This window comes from Mustelus asterias, chromosome 21 (genome assembly GCF_964213995.1).
Source record: "Mustelus asterias chromosome 21, sMusAst1.hap1.1, whole genome shotgun sequence".
NCBI lineage: Eukaryota > Metazoa > Chordata > Chondrichthyes > Carcharhiniformes > Triakidae > Mustelus > Mustelus asterias.
Genome location: NC_135821.1, coordinates 18,100,171 through 18,117,385, shown reverse-complemented (window position 1 = coordinate 18,117,385; position 17,215 = coordinate 18,100,171). Strand labels below are relative to the sequence as shown.

The window sequence follows — 17,215 nt, the reverse complement described above, 5'->3', positions numbered from 1 at the left end:
CCACCACAATGCAAGATTCCGTATTAAGAAATAAGTCATATAATGAACTTACCTTAGCGTCTGTCCCCATCACAAGATCCTTCAGCTCTATGATCTTATCATTGATGGATGATCGATAGCGCTTCTCAATGATATTGTGTGTTGTTCTCTTTTCACCCTCCTTCAGCCCCTCTGTCGGGACTTTTCCATTCCCAACAATCTGCTTGATGGGAATCTTGTCAGGTCCAACCATCATTGGCACGGTGGTCAAAATAGTCCCATTGCTGCTGACCAGCGTCTGAGATGGAAAACAGGAAAGTAAATCTCTACCAACCCACAAACCTAAAGGTTCAATACATTTTCCAGTTTTTCATTTTAAAATCTGCTTCCGATGTACTCTTGGTCTCCATTTTGGGTCCCTCCCACGTGACATGCCGTTCCATTGAATGGACAGATATAGAATCCCTACAGTGCAGGAGGAGGCCATTCGGCCCATCGAGTCTGCACCGACAACAATCCCACTTTGGCCCTATCCCCTTAAACCCACATATTTACCCCGCTGATCCCTCTAACCTACGCATCCCGGGACACTAAGAGCAATTCAGCATGGCCAATGCACCTAACCCCCACATCTTTGGAATGTGAGAGGAAACCGGAGCACCCGGAGGAAACCCACGCAGACACGTTAATCGCGCTAATCGCTTGACGCCCCACTTTACGACCGCATTGTACCCAAGAACGGGCGCGGCGCAGTTGTTCCTTAATTTGCTTTTTGATTAACTCAGCCATGGGTGAGGTCCAGTAGCAAATGGTTTTTCTTTAAGTGAATTCTCTCAGTGGAGTTGCTTTGACATTCACTGGAGGTCCGAAGCCTGTCGGAAAGTATGTATATTCAGTAACAGTCCCAAAAACAAAACGGGCGAGATTCTCCAGTCTCCCAGCTGCATGTTTCCCGCTGGTGGGAGGTGGCACGTTGTTTGCAAGCGGCGGGATTCTCTGGTCTCACGTCAATGGGAATTCCCACTGACGTCACCCTACACTGGCGGGAAACCTGTGGGTGGGTGTGCACTGCCGGCGGGACCGGAGAATCCCGCCGGCGTGAACGGCCAGAGAATTCTGGCCAATACATTTTAGGAAAGCAATCCCACCATTTGAGCTGACATTAATGATTCAGATTTCTCTTTGAATTGAACGTACCGGGACTTGTAAAGCTGTTGTCTGGACTGGGGTGGCCAGTGTGGCAATGGTTGGATTCTGCATCGCTGCAATGACTGGGCTGCGGTCAGCTTTCAGTGTTGTGAGGACCAAGGAGTCTGTCTTTATGAGCTGAGGCTGCACCAGGACCTGGAATAGAAGAAAATGCACCAGATGTAACATAAAAAAGCTGCGAACAATGTTCCTGATAATTAATTGACCAAAATACTAGGTTTAGAAGTTAATTTCACAAATGGGAATAGAATCGAATAATTTTTATTTGATTTGATTTATTATTGTCACATGTATTGGGATACAGTGAAAAGTATTGTTTCTTGCGCACTATACAGACAAAACATACCATTCATAGGGAGAAGAAAAGAAGAGAGTGCAGAATATAGTGTTACAGTCATAGCTAGGGTGTGGAGAAAGATCAACTTAATATGGAGTTTAAGAGTTAGAGTATAGTTTTAAAAGCATCGAACAAGAGTAAAAGATAGAATTAGAGGGTCTGCAGGGGGCAGCTTGCAAGAAGTTGCCACGCTCCGGCGCAATCTTAAATCATGTGTTAGATACAGAGTAAAGCCCTCTTTACACTGTCCCCATCAAACACTCCCAATACAGGTACAGCAAGAGGTTAGATACAGGGTAAAGCTCCCTCTATACTGTCCCTATCAAACACTCCCAGGACAGGGACAGCACGGGGGTTAGATACAGAGTAAAGCCCTCTTTACACTGTCCCCATCAAACACTCCCAATACAGGTACAGCAAGAGGTTAGATACAGGGTAAAGCTCCCTCTATACTGTCCCTATCAAACACTCCCAGGACAGGGACAGCACGGGGGTTAGATACAGAGTAAAGCCCTCTTTACACTGTCCCCATCAAACACTCCCAATACAGGTACAGCAAGAGGTTAGATACAGGGTAAAGCTCCCTCTATACTGTCCCTATCAAACACTCCCAGGACAGGGACAGCACGGGGGTTAGATACAGAGTAAAGCTCTCTTTACACTGTCCCCATCAAACACTCCCAGGACAGGGACAGCAAGAGGTTAGATACAGAGTAAAGCTCCCTCTAACACTGTCCCCATCAAACACTCCCAGGACAGATTCAGCACGGGGTTAGATACAGACTAAAGCTCCCTCTACACTGTCCCCATCAAACATTCCCAGGACAGGTACAGCACGGGGATTAGATACAGAGTAAAGCTCCCTCGACACTGTCTCCATCAAACACTCCCAGGACAAGTACAGCATGGGGGTTAGATATAGAATAAAACTCTCTTTACACTGTCCCCCATCAACCACACCCAGGACAGGTACAGCACGGTGTTAGACACAGAGTAAAGCTCCTCTACATTGTCCCCATTAAACTATCTTTAGTTTAATGGGGACAATGTTTGGTCTAAAAAAGTGAAATGTTAAGCTACAACTGGTTAATAATAGGAGACTGAAAAGTATTCTTGTTAAATTTAGGACAGATTGCCAAATTAGGAAAACTCGAGGCATTAGCAGGCATGCAGTGTAAAGATTACTGCCCGTTTGGTTATACAAAAAGCTACGTATGAAATTTCCTAAGCTGTGGAAATTCTTAATCTTACCACCACACTCTCTCTATGATAATTCTGTTGGATTTTAAACTCAGCTTTCAGTTAGCAGTCTACACTAGGAGTCCCAGAGGAACCGACACTCCTGGTTAAATACAAAGCAAGAGGCTCCCTGATTGTCCCAACAATTTGGCCCTTAGTCAGGGACATCTTTTCGTGCTTCATATTCTAACAGGCCAAACTCAATTGCCTGATTAAAGTCGTTACATAATTCCAATCACGTATTCATCCAGCTTAAGAGATGGAAGATAAAAATCACTTTTTTAAACTTACCTACGTAGATATGAAAAGATATATAATTTAAGTGGTGAATTAAGTGGTGAAGGGGCGACACGGTAGCACAGTGGTTAGCACTGCTGCTTCACAGCCCCAGGGACCTGGGTTCGATTCCCGGCTTGGGTCACTGTCTGTGTGGAGTTTGCACATTCTCCCCATGTCTGCGTGGGTTTCCTCCGGGTGCTCTGGTTTCCTCCCACAGTCCAAAGATGTGCGGGTTAGGTTGATTGGCCATGCTAAAATTGCCCCTTAGTGTCCTGAGATGCGTAGGTTAGAGGGAATAGCGGGTAAATATGTAGGGATATGGGGGGGTAGGGCCTGGGTGGGATTGTGGTCGGTGCAGACTCGATGGGCCAAATGGCCTCTTTCTGCACTGTAGGGTTTCTATGGTTCTTTGTTTCTAATTTAACGAAAATGCATACTTACTGGTACCTGCTGTACCTGTGGTGAGAGCGTTTGGACAGTAGTGGTAGTGCCCGGGGTCAGCGTCTGAATGGTGCCAATGGTAGAGGTTGAAGTAAGCATCCTGGACAGGCCTGGCACTTGCTGCTGGAAGGTAACTGGCTGGACCTGTGGGGAAGTTACCAGGTTCTGTATCTGAGGCTGAAGAACTGTGAAAACATCCAAGATTAAAGTAAGTAAACCTGGGCTCCGAACAGTAGCAATCACAACACTCCATGTTACTCACATGTACTTGAACTAAAACTTTATCCTATACACAGGCTTTGACAAACTTGCAAAAGCAATGCTTAGTGGACACATTAATTTCAATATAGCTGTGTGTGCTGGTGAACTTTGTTAGCATAATGAGGAAGTCATGTACCCTCTGGAAAATAACAGTTTAAATATGGTAGTGAAGCAAAAGGAGATACAGATGAACAAGTCATAATGGCGGCATGGTGGAACAGTGGTTAGCACTGCTGCCTCATGCGCCAGGGACCCGGGTTCAATTCCAGCCTCGAGTGACTCTCAGTATGGATTTTATTTGCTCTCCCCGTGACTACGTGGGTTTTAAATGGGTGCTGCAGTTTCCTCCAACAGTCCAAAGATTAGGGGGATTAGTGAGGTAAATACATGGGATTATGGGGATAGGTAAGATATCTATCGGAGAGTGGATGAGGACTCAATGGGCCAAATGGCTTCCTTCTGCACTGTACTTCACCAACAACCTGGCCTGGTCCCTCCCCACCAACACTATAGTTAAGAAAGCGCACTAATGGCTCTACTTTCTCACAAAACTAAGGAAATTTGGCATGTCTGCTATGACTCTCACCAACTTTTACAGATGCACCATAGACAGCATTCCTTCTGGATGTATCACAGCTTGGTATGGCTCCTGCTCTGACCAAGACCGCAAGAAACTGAACATAGCCCAGTCCATCAAGCAAACCAGCCTCCCATCCATTGACTGTCTACACATCCCGCTGCCTCGGAATAGCAGCCAGCATAATCAAGGACCCCACACACCCTAGACATTCTCTCTTCCACCTTCATCCATCGGGAAAAAGATACAAAAGTCTGAGGTCACGTACCAACCGACTCAAGAGCTGCTTCTTCCCTGCTGCTGTCAGACTTTAAAATGGACCTACCTTATATTAAATTGATCTTTCTCTACATCCTAGCTGTGACTGGAACACTATGTTCTGCACCCTCTCCCTTCCTTCTCCCGTATGTACTCTATGAACAGTATGTTTTGTCTGTACAGTGCGCAAAAACAATACTTTTCACTGTATATACTAATACATGTGGCAAAAATAAGTCAAATCAAATGTAAGAATTCTATGAAGTCAGCAACACGGATTAATAATGATGGATTCCCCGGTCACTTTAATGGGTGAAAGCTCAGTGTGTGCCAATACTAAATCAAATCAAGGAGACCCAGTTGTTCACCATCTGGGTTGGGGGCATCTCATCGCAACATTAAACCAAATGTTGCTTTACAGATCCGACTGCACTTTGAAATTGAGTTTGCTTTATGCTTTGACCGCAGTGATTGGTAAGCAGCAAGGAGCAGTGACCTGGCAAATGCAGGGAGGGCAGGCTGTGTTTAAAGTTCCTTTTTTTCCCCCCTTCCTCAGACTGGCGAAAGCAGCTCCGAGCCTAAACACTCCGTCACCTTGAGATACAAAACCCACATCTGCCTCAATGTGTGGACAGTGACCATCAATCACCCTTAGGGAGGGTAATGACTCAAGACTGACAGTAACATTCTCCACCTGTCCCCGTCGTCCCACTGCCACAGGACTTGCTACATCTGAAGTTTAAAGTTTATTTATTAGTCACAAGTAAGGCTTACATTAACACTGCAATGAAGTTACTGTGAAATTCCTCTAGTAGCCACAGTCCGGTGCCTGTTCCAGTCAATGTACCCTAACCAGCACATCTTTCGGACTGTGGGAGGAAACCGGAGCACCCGGAGGAAACCCACGCAGACACGGGGAGAACGTGCAAACTCCACACAGACAGTGACTCAAGCCGGGAATCGAACCCGGGTCCCTGGCGCTGTGAGGCAGCAGTGCTAACCACTGTGCCACCCTGATACATCTGATATATTAGCTGATGTATGCCAAGCAACTGGCACACTGAGTATATTTCAGTAGTTGAGGTTTGTTAAAAGTCACTCGCCCGTTCTCGTCCAATGCAGCACATGCTGCACTGGCACAAGGTGTGCCTCAAGTGCAGCAGCTGAAAACATGCAGGCTAGGAACTGGGATTCATTTCTGCAGGGATCGAATTGAAAAGCAAAGAAGTTATGCTCAACTATACTGAACGTCGATTAGGCCACTGTTAGAATACTGTGCACAGTTCGAATCTCCATATCATAGAACGAAAATGGAGACATGTGATGGTATAAAGAATGGTGATACCAGAATGGCTACACTCAACAGGAAAGGCTGGGGTTCTTTTCTTTAGCAAAGAGAAAGCTTAAAGACACAATAAAGAACTTTCATGGATGACATAGTAACTAGCACTGCTGCCTCACAACACCAGGGTTCAATGCTGGCCTTGGGTCACTGTATGTGCGGGGTCTGCACGTTCTCCCTGTGTCTGCGTGGGTTTCCTCCGGGTGCTCTGGTTTCCTCCCACAGTAAAGTAAAAGTAAAGTTTATTTATTAGTCACAAGTCGGCTTACATTAATACTGCAATGAAGTTACTGTGAAAATCCCCTCGTGGCCACACTCCGGTGTGCTCATCCCCTGGAGTGGGGCTTGAACCTGAAACCTTGTAACTGGGAGGCAAGCTTGCGAGCAGCTGAGCCACAGCTAATTATGTTGCTTCCATCAGCAAACTGCATCCTTATGTTCCTGAAAGGTTTCTGGGTCCCATTCATCCATCACTCCTGTGCTCACTGGCCAACAGTGGCTCCCAGACCAACAACACCCAACATTAAAATTCACATCCCCATGTTTAGCATCACTCCATGGCCTTGCCTCCTTCATATCTACTAAATTTCTCCAGCTTTCCAAGAATTCTTTGTTCTGCCAATCATTGCGGGAGGCGGTGGCTTGGTGGTGTTGTCACAGTAACTTCATTGCAGTGTTAATGTAAGCCTACTTGTGACTCAAATAGATAAGCTTTAAAACTCTTGTGTTGTTTAGTTCGGAACAACAGGCAAAAATTTCCCATGCAAAAAAAATACCCAAGCTCTAACGAGGGGGTGGTTACCTGAAAATCCACCTTGGTTCTGGTAGGTTAGGACTGGTTGCTGGATGAAGTGGGTCTGTGTTGGGGTTGGGGTGAAATTTGAAGTGATCATGAACGTTTGTTGCGGTGGTTGCGTCTGAGTGGGTGGTCGAGGCTGAAGTGCAGGGGTGGTCCTTTGGGCAGCAGATGATGGCGCCAGGGGCAGTGCCGAGGGTTGAACCTGTGGTTGCACTAGTTGTTGCTGCTGGAGGTGTCCTTGTTGCTGCACCATCTGCTGCCGCTGCTGCTGCAGGTTACTGGGAGCCTGGTCAAGCTTGTCACACCCTGGTAGCCCATTGCTGAATTGTTCATCAAATAGGTCCGGAAAATCTCCAACTTGGCCATTGACAAACTGCAGCATTTCTGCAAAAGAATACAGAATATCAAGCAGGTAAAAATACACCCAGGTTCTGTTAGAACACCTTACTTAGGAGCCACAATAATAACTGCCATAACATATATTTATATAGCGCCTTTAACTTAATGAAAGCTCACAAGGCACGTTACAGGAGCATTACAGAGCAGAGTATGACATGGAGGTACATGAGGCAATATTAGATCAAAAAGGTAGATTTTAAGGAGTGTCTTAAAGGGGGAAAGTGAGATAGAGAAGAGGAGAGGTTTAGAGAGGTTGAGACAACTGAAGGTACAGCCACCTGCCGAGCGATTAAAACTGGGAATGCAGAAGAGTGCAGATATCTTGGGAGGGTTGGAGAAGATTATGGTGTTAGGGAGGGGCGAGGAAATGGAGGGATTTGAAGAGAAAGGTGAGGATTTTTAAATCAAGATCTTGCTTGACCGGAAGCTCAATGAGCATATTTCTTTTTTAGTTTTAAATTTATTTTTCTTTAAAAAACTTATTTCATTTACAAATAAAGGAATTCGGGAATGCAGTTTTTCCAACGCAGTAAGAAGTCTTACAACACCAGGTTAAAATCCAACAGGTTTATTTGGTAGCAAAAGCCACGTGTTTTTCCAACATACAGGGTAAAATGTTTGAATTTTTTTCTGAAGAGGAAGGTCCTGCAGAACCTAATTACAGTTTTTATATTTGTTGACATGGGAAAATCTGGTTTTCAGGAAGGCAAAGGCAACATCAAGTGAAGGATTAATGTAACCATTTTTATCTGATGTTGATTGAGGGATTTTTTTTCTTTTGTTTATTCATGGGACATGGTTGTCGCTGACTGGCCAGCATTTATTGCCCATCCCTAGTTGCCCTTGAGAAGGTGGTGGTGAGCTACCTTCTTGAATCGCTGCGGTCTACGGGCTGTGGGTTGACCCACAATGCCGTTAGAGAGGGAATTCCAGGATTTTGACCCAGCGACTGCGAAGGAACGGCGATATATTTCCAAGTCAGGATGGTGAGTGGCTTGGAGGGGAACTTGCAGGTGGTGGTGTTCCCATGTATCTGCTGCCCTTGTCCTTCTAGGTGGAAGTAGTCGTGGGTTTAGAAGGTGCTGTATAAGGATCTTTGGTGAGTTGCTGCAGTGCATCTTGTAGATGGTACACACTGCTGCTACTGAGCGTCGGTGGTGGAGAGATTGAAGGTTTGTAGATGTGGTGCCAATCAAGCGGTTAGGGAGATATGGAGGGAGTGAGGTCATGGAGCAATTTTGAACATGAGGATGTGAATTTTAACATTGAGGTGCTGTTGGTCTGGAATTATCATCCAATGTCAGCCTGGATTTTTGTGCTCAGACCCTGGCGTGGGGCTTGAACCTGAAACCTTGTAACTAGGAGGCAAGCTTGCGAGCAGCTGAGCCACAGCTAATTATGTTGCTTCCATCAGCAAACTGCATCCTTATGTTCCTGAAAGGTTTCTGGGTCCCATTCATCCATCATTCCTGTGCTCACTGGCCTACACTGGCTCCCAGACCAACAACACCCAACATTAAAATTCACATCCTCGTATCCAGAATCACTCCATGGCCTTGCCTCCTTCATATCTACTACATTTCTCCAGCTTTCCAAGAATTCTTTGTCCTGCCAATCATTGTGGGAGGCGGTGGCTTGGTGGTGTTGTCACTGAACTAGTAATCCAGAGGCACAGGGTAATGGGCTGGGGGACCTGGGTTCGAATCCTACCACATGTAGATGATAAAATTTAACTTATTGGGAAGCACTTCAGATAAAAATGCTTTATCTCTGTTTCCCCCCAATGTAATATCTATGCTAATGATTTAAGGATGGCACAGTGGATAGCACTGCTGCCTCACAGCCTGGGACCTGGGTTCAATTCCGGCCTTGGGTAACTGTCCGTGTGGAGTTTGCACGTTCTCCCCGTGTCTGCGTGGGTTTCCTCTGGGTGCTCCAGTTTCCTCCCACAGTCCGAAAGATGTGCGGGTTAGGTGGATTGGCCGTGCTAAATTGCCCCTTAGTTTCGGGCGGATTGGCAACATAAAAACATGGGGTTACGGGGATAGGGCCTGGGTAGGATTGATGTCAGTGCAGGCTTGATGGGCTGAATGGTCTCTTTCTGCACTGTAGGGATTCTATGATTTTTTTTTTAAATCTGCTAAACTCTTTGCCTCAACATTGATGGCAACACTTCAACCGCCCAGGCACCAGGCATCAGAATTCCTCCCCCCCGACCTCTTGCTTTACCTTTAAGACCCTTTTTACTCAAGCTTTTAACTACCCCACCTAGTATCCTTTGGCTCCGTGTCAACTTGGGTCATTTTCCTGTGAAGTGCCTGGAAGATACTTCCGTACATTAAAGGCACTGTACAGACACAGTAGCTATTGTTATTCTTTTTTTGACCCATTCTCAATGAGGTAACATTAGCCGCAGCTTATATTCAGCAAAGTACAAAGAAATGCTTTGTGAAAATTGTGAAATTGTCCAGATTACATAATCTAAGTGCTGTAATCAGCCGGAACTTGTGTTGATTGTAGCAGGATTGTGTAACTATTGTTGGCGTAAAAGTTCTGGATTAATTTAAAACTATTCTTAGGATAATTGTGACAGAGGAATATGTTCTTCAGTTTAACACGGGAAGATTGCATGCCAAGCATGGAAGAACACAAGAAAGAAATGCATTTATATAACACCTTTAACAACTTAGGCGGCACGGTAGCACAGTGGTTAGCACTGCTGCTTCACAGCTCCAGGGACCTGGGTTCGATTCCTGGCTTGGGTCACTGTGTGGAGTTTGCATTCTTCTCGTGTCTGCGTGGGTTTCCTCCGGGTGCTCCGGTTTCCTCCCACAGTCCAAAGATGTGCGGGTTAGGTTGATTGGCCAAGCTAAAATTGTCCCTTAGTGTCCCGAGATGTGTAGGTTAGAGGGATTAGCGGGTAAATATGTAGCGATATGGGGGTAGGGCCTGGGTGGGATTGTGGTTGGTGCAGACTCGATGGGCCAAATGGCCTCCTTCTGCACTGTAGGGTTTCTATGATTTTCTAGAAGCGTAATGACTGCTGTAACATAGGAAAATACAGCAACCAATTTGTGAACAGCCAGCTCCCACAGCAAGGAAATAAACCAGATTTCATATTTAATTGGAGGATTAATAATTTGCCAGAGCATAAATGGGGAAATTATCAAGGGTATGTTTGAAGGGAACTGCAATTATCATAGGAGTTTTCAATCTGCATATTAATTGGACAAACCAAGCTGGCAAGGGTAGCATAGAGGAAGAATTTGTGGAGTGCATCAGCCATGATTGTATTGAATGGCGGGGCAGGCTTGAAGGGCCTGGTGATGCACTCCTCCTTCTATTTCTTGTGTCATTGGCCAGGAGACCTTCTCTTGTTCCAGCTGTGGGATCCATTACCTCCACTCGAATGGGGGTATGGGAGCTGGTTTTAGCAGCTCAACCAAAAGGTAATGTCAGACAGTGCAGCACTCCCTCAGTCCTGCACTGTGGTGCCAGCCCAGACAATGAGCTAGAATCTGTGGAATGGGGCTTGACGCCACAACCCTCTGACTCACAGATGACAGTGCTACCACTCAGCTAAAGTGGAGAGGATGACAAGCCAAAGGCTTGCCTGGAAACATGAACTGACCTCGTGCCTGTGTGGATAACTGAACATGACACATCCGGATGCAGCAGTGTACAAAAGCTGTGGAATGAAGCTGCGTGCAAGTATGAACTAATTCACTGAATACTGCAGAACCAGCTTGCTGACGACACCACCATAGTGGATCAGATCTCAAACAATGATGAGACAGATACATGAATGAGACAATGTCTCTCCCTCAATGTCAACAAAACAAAGGAGGTCGACTTCAGGAAGCATAGTGCAGAACATGCCCATCTACATCAACGGGGGCGAAGTAGAAATGGTCGAAAGCTTCAAGTCTTTAGGCGTCCAGATCACCAACAACCTGTCCTGATCCCCCCATGCTGACACTATAGTTAAGAAAGCCCACCAACGCCTCTACATTCTCAGAAGACAGGAAATTTGGCATGTCAGCTACGCCTCTCACCAGCATTTACAGATGCACCATAGAAAGCATTCTTTTGGCTGTATCACAACTTGGTATGGGCTCCTGCTCTGCCCAAGATCGCAAGGAACTACTAAAAGTTGTGAATGCAGCCCAATCTATCACGCAAACCAGCCTCCGATCCATTGACTCTGTCTACACTTCCCGCTACCTCGGCAAAGCAGCCAGCATAATTAGAACCCCACACACCCCGGACATTCTTTCTTCCATCGGGAAAAAGATACAAAAGTCTGAGGTCACATATCAACTCAAAAACAGCTTCTTCCCTGCTGTCATCAGACTTTTGAATGGACCTACCTCGCATTAAGTTGATCTTTCTCTACACCCTAGCTGTGACTATAACACTATATTCTACACCCTCTCGTTTCCTCCTCCATGAACGATATGCTTTGCCTGTATAGCACGCAAAAAACAATACTTTTCACTGCATCCCAATACATGTGACAAAAACTCAAAACAAATCAAATCAACAGCGAACTGTTCTCTTGCAAACCCCAGGTTTACTGTGTGGCAAGAGATTCCCAAGTCACTGAGCAACACGGACATTAGAACATAGAACATTACAGCGCGGTACAGGCCCTTCGGCCCTCGATGTTGCGCCGACCAGTGAAACCAATCTAAAGCCCATCTAACCTACACTATTCCAATATCATCCATATGCTTATCCAATGACCATTTAAATGCATTGGCTGAGTGCTGCTCCAGATGGCAACACATGTCCCATTATCACATCAAATCTTAGCCAGCAACATTACAAGGGCCAAGAAAGCAACCAACTCTGCCTTAACCCTTGCACCATGCACATGATGGAGCCTAAAGTTTTGTTGCCAGATGTTCAAGTAATTGTTGCTAGTATTCAACAGTTGTTATTTGCACTGAATGGATCTGCCCATCACAGATTGGCACAGGCAACAAGTACCCCTGAGTTTGTTAACATTCAGCAGCAGGACTAACAATATTCAATCCAGCTTCCTGGATTCCCAATGTCTTGCCAAGGCACGCAGATCAAAAAGTCCCAGGTTTAATCCCAGGGTGGCACAGTAGCACAGTGGGTTAGCACTGCTGCTTCACAGCGCCAGGGACCTGGGTTCGATTCCCAGCTTGGGTCACTGTCTGTGTGGAGTCGGCACATTTTCCCCGTGTCTGCGTGGGTTTCCTCCGGGTGCTCCGGTTCCCTCCCACATTCTGAAAGACGTGCTGGTTAGGGTGCATTGACCCAAGCAGGTGCCGGACTGTGGCGACTCGGGAAATTTCACAGTAACTTCATTGCAATGTTAATGTAAGCCTTACTTGTGACTAATAAATAAAACTTTATAACTTTTATTTTAATCTGTGCCTTGTTAGCCAGTATCAACTGGGGCATAAAACGCCTCCAATCATGTTCAGTGCCCTAGGCTTGGGTGAAGAAAAATAAAATGTTGGGAATATTTAGCAGAAATGGCAGCATCTGTGGAGGGAGAAGCAGGATTAACACTTTAAATCTGTGACCTTTGATCCGGTGAAAGGTGAGACTTGAAACGCTGGAATTTCTGGCCACTCACGTCAGCAGGATCTTCTGGTCCTGCCAACGACACATCCCCACCATGGGTTTCATGGAGGCAAAGGGTGAATTCAACAGGAAATCCCATTGACAACTGCGGGACCAGAAGATCCCGCCACTAGCCAATGGCAGGTTGCCTCCCAAAACCACAAAACACATGGCGGGTTGTGCAGTAAATCTTAGAAGGTAGGAGGAGGCCATTTGGCCCTTCGAGCTTGCTCCGCCATTCATTACGATCATGGCTGATCCCTTCCGTTAACTCTGTTTCTCTCCCGACAGGTGCTGCCTGACCTCCTGAATATTTCCAACAAGTTGTTTTGACCTCAAATTCCCAGTATCCACGGTGTTTTTCTTCTGTCAAGAATAAATAATCAACCCGGTATTGCAATCCTTGATGGCTGTATTACAAGCATGGTCCAAAAACAAATCGGTCAAGTGTTCAGTTTCAAAGACAGAGATCCCCTCACAGAAGTTTGCCCCCCTGTCTTTGACGGTATTTATGTTCTGGTGGAGTCTTCCCCACTCTACTTCAACACGCCTCATCAACATATTCTTCTCAGGTGAAGACAGACTTGACTTCATTACAAGAACCTGAATTTATATAGTGCCTTTCACCTATCCAGGGCATCCCAAAAATGGGCAAGTCCCCGCAAGAGAGATAAACAAGATCCAAGCTGACAAGAAAAGGCATTGCACCCCATCTTGCACTTGATCTTAGCCAGAAGGTTTCTTATATCAATCTGACTGCCTACATTACTCCTGACCTGTCAGCTGTGTCAACAGCAACCACCTGCATTCATATAGCACCTTAAACATAGTTACAAATTCCACAGGAGCATTTTCATACAAAGTACAGACACCAAGTCAAAGAAGCTGACATTAGGACAAAGTATTGGTGAAAGAGGATTATAAAAAAAGACATGAGGAGGAGGAAATTCTGGAGCTTAAGGTCGATTGAAGCCACAATGACTGTTGATGGGGTGAAGGAAGTGGAGATGGACAAGAAGCCAGAGTTGGAGATCCTGAGGGCCGTGAGGCTGGAGGACGTTACAGAGACAGGGAAGGGTGAGGTCATGCAGGGTTTTGAAAACGAGGTTGGCAATTTTAAAATCATGCCAGACCAAGAACTATTGTACACCAGCAGGTGCAGGGAGGTGAACGAGGTCTGGAGCAAATTAGTCCACGTGTGCAGCAGAATTTCAAACTAATTAAGTATATGGAAGGCCGCATTACAGGGATAATCAAATATAGAGGTAACAAAAGCATGGATGAGGGTTTCAGTGACAGATGAGCTGAGGGAAGTTCAGTCTGCCACCATTACAAAGGAGAAAGTGGCAGTCTTGGTGATGTCCATGATACTTGGTTGGAAGCGGATCTTGAGGTCAAATAGGATAGCAAAGCTGTGGACAGTCCAGTTCAGGCCAATTGATGACTGCAGGATCTAAATGACAATGGCTTCAATGTTCACCATATTTAATCGGAGGAAATTTCTGCTCAGACAATACCAGATGTCTGGAGTGGCACAGTGGTTAGCACTGCTGCCTCATAGCACCAGGGATCCGGGTTCGATTCCCGGCTTGGGTCACTGTCTGTCTGGCGTTTGCACATTCTCCCCATGTCCGCGTGGGTTTCCTCTGGGTGCTCCGGTTTCCTCCCAGAGTTCAAAGATGTGGGGGTTAGATGGATAGGCCATACTAAGTTGCCCCTTTGTGTCAGGGGGACTAGCTAGGGTAAAGATCAACCTTGCATTAAGTTGATCTTTCTCTACACCATAGCTATGACTGTAACACTACAGGGGCGGCACGGTAGCACAGTGGTTAGCACTGCTGCTTCACAGCTCCAGGGACCTGGGTTCAATTCCCGGCTTGGGTCACTGTCTGTGTGGAGTTTGCACATTCTCCTCGTGTCTGCGTGGGTTTCCTCCGGGTGCTCCGGTTTCCTCCCACAGTCCAAAGATGTGCAGGTTAGGTTGATTGGCCATGCTAAAATTGCCCCTTAGTGTCCTGGGATACATAGGTTAGAGGGATTAGTGGATAAAAGATGTAGGGCCTGGGTGGGATTGTGGTCGGTACAGACTCGATGGGCCGAATGGCCTCTTCTGTGCTGTAGGGTTTCTAAGATTTCTAACATTCTGCACTCTCTCGTTTCCTTCTCTATGAACGGTATGCTTGGTCTGTACAGTAGGCAAGAAACAATACTTTTCACTGTATATAATACATGTGACAATAATAATAAATCAAATCAAAAAATGCATGGGGTTATGGGGATAGGGCTTGGGTGGGATTGTGGTCGGTGCAGACTCGATGGGCCCAATGGCCTCCTTCTGCAGGGATTCTATGTTGGAAACACAACATGACAAATACTGGTGAATAGCACTCCTGTGAAGTTCCTGTAGATCTTTTACTACATTAAAGGTATGGTATAAATGCACAGTTTTTAAAAAATGTAATATTTTGCTAGCCTACACATTATCAAATGATTGCTTTCAGGAAGATTTTACGCTCAGAATACCTAATCAGTAAAATTACACTCAGCACCACATTTTCTACTGTCAACTTTGACAACCAGTAAAGGAAACAATTTAACACCCACCCCCCCCCCCCAAACATCCACGTTCTGGATGCTTAACCTATTCACTCAGGTTGGTTTTAAATGGGGAGTAAACGCGAGGCAAACATTAACTCACCATCAATATCCCCAAAATTGAGACCCTCACTGAAATCACTCAGTGAGGGGTCCATGTTCTCAAACGATATATCCTCGCTCTCCATTCCTTTAAAGGTCCATTGATCGGAATTCCTATCGGGAATAGGAGGGAGAGTGTACTAAGATAAGATATCCCAGGGAATAATGCTGCTCCCTTTAACCCAGCATCATTGTTGTTGCTGCTAATGTCCCCTTCTTCACTAACGTCGCCGCCATCTTGGTCCCCCTTGTGGTCATGAGTCTGGCTCCTCGCTGCCGGGCCCCGCCTCGACCCCGCCCCCTCGCTGCCGGGCCACGCCTCGACCCCGCCCCCTCGCTGCCGGGCCACGCCTCGATTCCGCCCCCTCGCTGCCGGGCCACGCCTCGACTCCACCCCCTCGCTGCCCGGCCCCGCCCCGCCCCGCCCCCCCCCCCCGCTGACGCGCGCCGTGTTGCTCGAGCGCTTAGCGCGCGCGGCGGCCGTTGGCCTTGGGCACGAACACGAGACGGCGGCCGGCCAATCGCTGGGGCGCTCCGGGCGGTGGGGTGATGCGACGTCAGCATCGGCACAGCCCGTCGCCATGGCGACCGCCGGCTTTCCGATTACTCACCGCTCCCGCATTGCTGCCCCGAGCAGCGTCAGGTGAGATGGGCTGTTGTGGGGAGCAGCTGAGGTGTAGATTCAAACATAATACAGCCTGGGTCCCTTGACTGCAGTTTTCACTGACTGTACATGTGGCAATAATAAATCAAATCATTCTGTAACCAGCTAGCACCGATGGTTTATCTATTAGTGGTTCCCAAAGGGTGCAGCGTGCCACGCTGGTGTTAAGTCTTAACACAAAGAGAGATGGCATGAAATCTGGAAACTTCTACGGGTTTCTATACATGAATGTTTAAATGTTTTTTTGATTGTCCTTGAATCTTCCCGCCATCCTCTCGCCGCACCCTTTGGGAACCGTTGACCCATGGCACCATAGCTGGTTGGGGGCGAAGATAGAAGATGACTTCGTCTTTTTCATTGGTACCTGTCAGTATTTCTAATCAAAATTAACCCAGCATGGGCAGCACGGTAGCACAGTGGATAGCACTGCTGCTTCACAGCTCCGGGGACCTGGGTTCGATTCCCGGCTTGGGTCACTGTCTGTGTGGAGTTTGCACATTCTCCTCGTGTCTGCGTGGGTTTCCTCCGGGTGCTCCGGTTTCCTCCCACAGTCCAAAGATGTGTGGGTTAGGTTGATTGACCAGGTTAAAAATTGCCCCTTAGAGTCCTGGGATGTGTAGGTTAGAGAAATTAGCGGGTAAAAAAAAAAGGGATTAGCGGGTAGGGCCTGGGTGGGATTGTGGTCGGTGCAGACTCGATGGGCCGAATGGCCTCCTTCTGCACTGTAGGGTTTCTATGATTCTATGAAAATAGCCAATTCAAATTCAGTCCAATCACGGTCCCCACCATGTCAACAAAATGAAGGGGATGGTCATCGAATTCAGGAAGCATAGTGGAGAAGCCCTGTCTACATCGCTGGGGACGAAGTAGAAATGGTCGAGAGCTTCAAGTTTTTCGGCATCCAGATCACCAACAACCTGTCCTTGTTCCTCCCCCCCCCTCCCCCCAACACCATGCCAACACTATAGTTAAGAAAGCCCACCAACGCCTCTACTTTCTCAGAAGACTAAGGAAACAGTAAAGGAATTAAGGGCTATGGTGAGCCAGTAAGTGGAGCTGAGTCCACGCAAAGATCAGCCATGATCTTATTGAATGGCGGAGTGGGCTCAAGGGGCCAGATGGCCTCCTCTTCC

At 46.8% G+C, this 17,215-nt stretch overlaps 1 protein-coding gene across 2 annotated transcripts in view; it reads right to left on the bottom strand.

Annotated features, from left to right (window-relative positions):
• srebf2 (sterol regulatory element binding transcription factor 2) overlaps window positions 1–15,683 on the bottom strand; it is an 82,514-nt gene extending 66,831 nt beyond the window's left edge. For both annotated transcript variants that reach the window (XR_013500403.1, XM_078237580.1), the window contains exons 1-5: window positions 15,420–15,683; window positions 6,725–7,105; window positions 3,485–3,669; window positions 1,177–1,323; window positions 53–277 (exon numbers count right to left, since the gene is read on the bottom strand). Coding sequence is in view for 1 of the 2 variants with exons in the window: in XM_078237580.1 (XP_078093706.1) it covers window positions 53–277; window positions 1,177–1,323; window positions 3,485–3,669; window positions 6,725–7,105; window positions 15,420–15,504 (1,023 nt within the window). In the remaining variant the exon portion in view is untranslated. The remainder of the gene's footprint in view (window positions 1–52; window positions 278–1,176; window positions 1,324–3,484; window positions 3,670–6,724; window positions 7,106–15,419) is intronic.
• Window positions 15,684–17,215: the final 1,532 nt, after the last annotated feature.